We start from the raw sequence: 6,000 nt of genomic DNA, 5'->3' as shown, positions 1-6,000 counted from the left end.
GACCAGGCCCGAGGGGCAGAGCGTCACAGACTCGGTGGAGAGTTTCAAAACTGCAGAGTCACCCGCCACCACGTCTGACTGTCTGTGGAGACGGCCTGGCCGCACGCGCTCCTCCGGGAACGGGGGACAGAGCAGGTGCTTCCCGGCTGGGCAGGTGCGGGAGGGCAGTGCGTGTCCCCTGAAACATGGCCTGAAGAGCAGGGGTCAGCCTGCAGCCAGAAGACTACACGAGGGGCTCGCCTGGACGCCGTCCCGGGAGGCCACGGAGCCCACGCCCCACAGGCAGGGAGCAAGTCACACGACAAGAGCCACGGCCTCCAGAGGCCGGTTTTTATTGAAAATACACCCAGGTTTTCCCTGTAAGTGGCCAGCGGAGCCGTGGCCTGCCTGCGGAAGGAGACGAGATGGATGAGCCACAGCCCGGGCCCCTAGGTGAACACAGGCAGGGGGCCAGGCGGCCGGCACCGAGGGACCGCCAGACCATGGGAGGGGGGGGGCCCAAGCTCCCACACGGATGGACCACAGCTGGCGGGGAGGGCCAGCTCTGGTGATCTCTAAGACACCCCTGGGACAAAAACAGGCATTTCCCTCAATAAGCAACTTCCTTGGGGGCCTGAGGGTCACTGGGAGGCCAGCTTATTTCAGAGTGACTGCGTCTGCTGTGAAGGGGTTAAAACCGTCACATCCCCTATAAACAATTCCTGGCCAAGGAATCAGGAGAGAGAAGTGGTCCCTCCAAGGGTCAGGGGCCAGGAGGGCCAGGGACCCCACCCCCGCACCCCCGCACCCCCGAGCCGCCTGCTAGGAGAGCAGCTGCAGCACCTGCCGGACGCGCTGGGTCCTCCCCGGCAGCGGGGCGTCGGCGCTGGCACCTGCTTCTTCCAGCTCCCGCATCAGCACCTCTGCCTTCTGCACCGTCAGCTCGCGCGCCTGGCCCCTGAGCCCCTCCAGGTAGGCCAGCAAGGTGGAGAAGTGCTCGTCGGGGACCTGGACAGGGCAGAGAACAGTCGTCAGGGCTGGGCGGGTGGCACGTGGAGACACAGGATGTCCACACAGGATGTCCACACTGTGGGCCCCGGGCCTGCAAGGGGACCGTCCAGCCCTCAGCACCCTCAGGCCAGGCACCGAGGATTTGCTCCAGGATGACGGGCTGGGAGAGGTGGAAACGGCGGCCAGCCCGCTGTCCTCTGCTGGCCCCCACTCTTCTCCCCACAGACTCTGGCTTGCATTCCAGAGGCTGGCAGATATCAGTTTTCACGCCCTCCTGAAATGCCACTAAATCAACAGTAAGCAGATACGTTTTTAAAGAGATAAATCGGGCTTCCCTGGTGGCGCAGTGGTTAAGAATCCGCCTGCCAATGCAGGGGACGTGGGTTCAAGCCCTGGTCCGGGAAGATCCCACATGCCGTGGAGCAACTAAGCCCGTGTGCCACAACTCCTGAGCCCATGAGCCACAACTACTGAGCCCATGTGCCACAACTACTGAAGCCCACGTGCCTAGAGCCTGTGCTCCACAACAAGAGAAGCCACCGCAATGAGAAGGCCTCGCACCACAATGAAGAGTAGCCCCCGCTCGCCGCAACTAGAGGAAAGTCCGTGTGCAGCAACAAAGACCCAATGCAACCAAAAATAAAAATATATAAATAAATTTATTTTAAAAAATAATAATAAAAAAATAATAGAGAGATAAATCTCTTAGAACAAAGAGAGTAGAGGAAAAGATAAGAGTGACAACGTTTTGGGGCTGGAGATGAATGATGGTGACTCAGCAGATCTGATGAAGGTGAAGCTTAAGCTGAGAAACGCAAATCATGCTGCAGACCATCCCGGCCCCCGAGCCTGGGACTCCGGAACTGGCTGTGTGGGTACTTCCGGAAGTGAGAGTAAAGATGGGGCTAAAAACAGGGGCGACCGGAAGTCCACTTCAAAGACAGCTAGTGACTCACACTGACTTCAAAACCTGAGGGCCACAGGGAGGAGGGGCAGGTGCCCTGAGCTGGCCCAGTGGGGAGTGGGCGTGGGGCTGTGCAGGAGTGGGGGGTGGTCCTGGGGAAGGAGGACCGGGCAGCACCCTGCAGCCTGGGGCTCCGATTCCTGCGGCGTCGCTGGCTTGGCTCGGCCCAGGCTTTGCACCCCGCTGTCGCCCACCTGCCCAACAGCCACGGCCTGATTTCAGAACTCAGCTCACAGGTGCCTCCTCCACGGAGGGTCGCCCACCCCCCATCAAGTGCACGCAGGGCAGAGTCCACCCTCAACTTCCTTGCCGGTGGAGCCACTTAACAATTGTAATGAAAGCTACACAATCGCCACAGATGGTGACGACGGCCCCAGATAAATGGATTACAACCCACTGAATAAAACAGGAGAGTCCACGCTGAAGTGGGAAGTCACAGTCCACTGGAGCGGGGATAGCGAAGCTCTTCCTTATCGGAGATGGGATGAAGGAAACAGAAAAGCCCCAGACGGGGTCACCGAGGGCTAGTGAGAGTGACAAGAGACGGGCAGCCCCTAAAGACACGGGCCTGTTACTGAAAGAATCAGTAACTCTGTAGGAACAAACCCAACAGCCACCACCCGCGTCATGTGATCAACATCGACACCAAGCCACCACTGACCAGCTATGAGGACGAACACTTACGTTTATTTCCCTGAGTCCGGGTGGGGATCTAACCAACAATGCCGGCCACGCCCTGCCACACGACAGCCCTTGCAAGCACATCAGGGTCACGAGGGTCAGTAACATGAGGGACGTGCCAGACCGGACAGGACAGAGGGGCAGACACCGGGTGAGTGCAGTTCTCGACAGGCCCCCGCCCAAGGATGCCACCAAGAACGTGGAGTAGTGACCACGTGACGTGGAGCCCTGACTCAGGCTGGGTTGTTGTCCCGTAGGACGCCCTGGTGTGTAGCAGGCGCACACTGGAGTGTCTGGGGGTGATGGCAGCTCCCAGCCTCAGCCTGATAGCCACACCCCACGAGGATCCACAGGGGGAGGGCGGAACTTCCAAGCATGTGGACGGTGGCCTTCCTGGAATGGCAGCCACCTCCTGCAGCTGGGAGCCTGGAGCTCCACGGATGAGTCCAGCAGCTGGGCAAACCCGGCAGGGGTTCTGGCTCCCCGACACCGAGCGGGTCCCTCCCCAAGCCCGGGTTTCATCTCTGTAAAACGAAGGGCTGGACGGGGTGCTCCCACAGGGCTTCCTGCCCCGCAACACCGAGTGTGCACCCACCTGGTCACGGTCATACATATGCAGCAGCAGCCAGGTCTGCCTTGTCTTCTGAAACTTCCAGTTCTTGTGCTGCTGGGCCCAGCTGGGGAGGCAAGGACACGACGTCTCAGGTACTGCACAGGAGCCGGAAGGCCTGCACCCACTGGCCTGGGTGGCCTTTCCTTGGCGGGGGGGGGGGGGGGGCGGGACATCTGCAGAGGACCCTCCCAGCGCGAGGGCGGAAGGGGCTCTCAGGGGTCTGCACCAGGAGGACCGTCACCTCCACACGCCTGCCGGGGACCCTCGGCCAGGACGGCAGGACCAGGGGACACAAGGTCACTTTCTTTCAGCTCTGCACGGCCATCGTTCCACGACTGTAACGTGAACACTCTGAATTTCACAAACTCAGTCCTTTTTCCAGAAATGTTTATCGTGCAGGACGGCAGGACCACCGACTGGAGCAGGCATGGCCTTTACGCCGTGAGCTGGGAGTCAGGGAGGAGCCAGGAGTCCTGACCTCGAGGGCCACGCAGGGGTCCCATTGGCCCAGCCTGCACGTCACCACCCAAGGGCCTCGGACGCACCGGGCCCCCAGGTGATGAGGATGCTGTGGCAAAGTGCGGCTGGTCCCGTGGAGCCCAGGCTGAAGGGGCCCGAGGTGGAGAAAGCAGGCCACGTCGGGAGCCAGTGCCCAGGGGAGACCCGAACGCTGGGGCGGAGGCCCCGAGACGGACAGAGGTCTGTGTGTCGGGACCCGGGCGCTGGCGGCCGTGGAGGGGGCAGAGTGCGGGCAGCGGGGCTGCAGGACGGCGGGAGGTCGGCCTCCCTAACCGCCCAGCCGGTCCATTCTCTCAGGACAAGCAGCCCCGTGGCTGGCGGGGCTGAGGCAGAAGCACACGCTTCACGCCTGTGGAGTTTCCCACGTGCCGTGTCACGTGATGGCACAGCCACCCAGGCGCCCCCCCATGTCTGCCCGGAGACCACGGCAATTTGTGTGGCAGCCACCAACCGAGCAGGACCTGGCCACAGCTCCTGCCCTCCTGGGGGACCAACACCCCGCCTGTGCCTGGAGTCCCGCCTCCAGCCCTTAGTGGCGAGGCCGGGGTGACGTGTGTGTCCACAACAGGGCCCGGCTCAGCCTTCTGCAGCCGCAGGGGCGCCCCACCAGGAGGAGGGGGGAGGGAGGGAGGTGGGCGACTCGAGGGAGGGGAGGAAGAAAGGGAGAGAGGAAGGGCCACCAGGCTGGGGAGTCAGCGGCCCCTGGCCATCTCCTCAGGCTCCTCTGCTGGCCCGACTGGGAGGGCGCGCACTGTGTGGGCCACCGCCGCCCGGGGGACCACTCCCTGCTGCCAGTAATGACGTAACTGTCTCTCGGCTCCAAACCCACCGCTCATCCTCTGCCCGCAAAAGTGGAGATGGGCCCTTCAAGATGTTTCCTTCCCAGACGGAACAAAGTTACACAGAAGATGCTGGACACATGGGGTGGGGAGGGGGGGCTTCTTTCCCAGCGCAGGCAAGCAGCCCTCTCTGGTGTCCACGTCCACAGCGGCCCCCCGTGGTTCTGCAGTGCACCGCTTCCCCGCAAGTCTGCTGGCGCGGCTCCCGTGACCTCCCTGCTGCCCGTGAGCCCCTGCGCTCCCTGGGCTCGGCCCGGCCCCCCACATCTGCTCCTCTGCGGTCTCCAGAGGGCCCTCGCCCTCGCTCCGGTTAAGCAGTCTTTGTAAGAAAGAACACCCCCGCACCGGCCCCAGTCCAGTTACTGCGTCGCGCCACCTGCATCGCGCCCTGGCCAACTCATCTGCCCTGGAAGACCTCGCTCTTCCCAGGGTCTCAAGGTCCCTCCTGAGCTGCCCGAGGGTTTGGGAGGGAAGGACCACCTCAGGCCTGGCGCCCTCACTGCTGCATTGGTGACGCAGATGAGCTGGGCATGGGCCCGAAGCACTCCCTCCTCCCTGACCCCAGGGCTCTGACCAGGGTCAGCTCAACCCTGTGGTCCGCCGGGCCCCAGAAGCGGCTCGGGTGTCTGGAGCATCAGACTGGCTTCAGATGGGCTGCCCGGGCCCACAGGGTGCAAAGGGCACCCGGCTGGAGGCCTGGGGGGTGTGCGGCCCCACGGAAACTCACAACGGACAGAGGAGGCGGCTCCCAGACACACCAGGACCACATGAATGATGACCGAGTGACCACAGGGGCCCCCAGCCCCACCCAGAAATGCCTCCCCAGAAGGCAGGGACCCACAGATGGAGCATCTGCGTGATTTTGGCGAGCAGGGGAAGTGAGAGGTCAGAGGTCAGTAGGGAGGGAGCGCAGGCCCTGGGGGGTTAGGGCCGAGCCCGACCCTCTCAAGGGGGTGCTGCACCGCGAGCAGCTCCCACGAGGACGCGGCTCTCAGCACCGTGAGGTCGGGGACGAAGGATGTTCTCATGACCCAGAGGGATGAGAGGCAGGTACGTGCGCTGCCTGTGGTTAGGGACCCACGGCTGCTCTGAAGCCACAGCACCCCACAGCTTCTGGTCCCCTGGGGGGCGCTGAGCGGGGCCGTCTGAGCTGCTGAGTAGGTCCACCATCCCCTCCCCAGGACCACCGTCTTCAGAGCAGTCCCGACTGACAGCTGAGCCTGCAGGTGCCTCTCTTGGCTGCTTTGTACGGCCGTGTTCACCATGGAAAATATCACCTCAGCTGCAGGTGGAAGGTGCCGGGACGGGACCAGGTGTCAACGAGGGGCCTGCTGGCCACCCCCGTACCCCCCACCCCCTGAACACAGCCCCGGGCCAGGCCCAGGGTCAGGGGA

General features: G+C 63.1%; 1 protein-coding gene across 3 annotated transcripts in view; it reads right to left on the bottom strand.

The window, feature by feature from the left end:
• Window positions 1-301: 301 nt before the first annotated feature.
• Window positions 302-6,000, bottom strand: part of CHLSN (cholesin) — a 98,290-nt gene continuing 92,591 nt past the window's right edge. For all 3 annotated transcript variants that reach the window (XM_082600552.1, XM_082600553.1, XM_082600554.1), the window contains 2 exons: window positions 3,231-3,312; window positions 302-987 (listed from right to left, as the gene is read on the bottom strand). In XM_082600552.1, coding sequence (XP_082456678.1) covers window positions 802-987; window positions 3,231-3,312 — 268 coding nt within the window. In that variant the 3' untranslated portion in view covers window positions 302-801. The remainder of the gene's footprint in view (window positions 988-3,230; window positions 3,313-6,000) is intronic.

Source organism: Mesoplodon mirus, assembly GCF_964341445.2.
Source record: "Mesoplodon mirus genome assembly, chromosome: 15".
Lineage (NCBI taxonomy): Eukaryota > Metazoa > Chordata > Mammalia > Artiodactyla > Ziphiidae > Mesoplodon > Mesoplodon mirus.
Note: the sequence above shows the minus strand (reverse complement) of the source record. Positions and strands in the feature narration are given on the sequence as shown.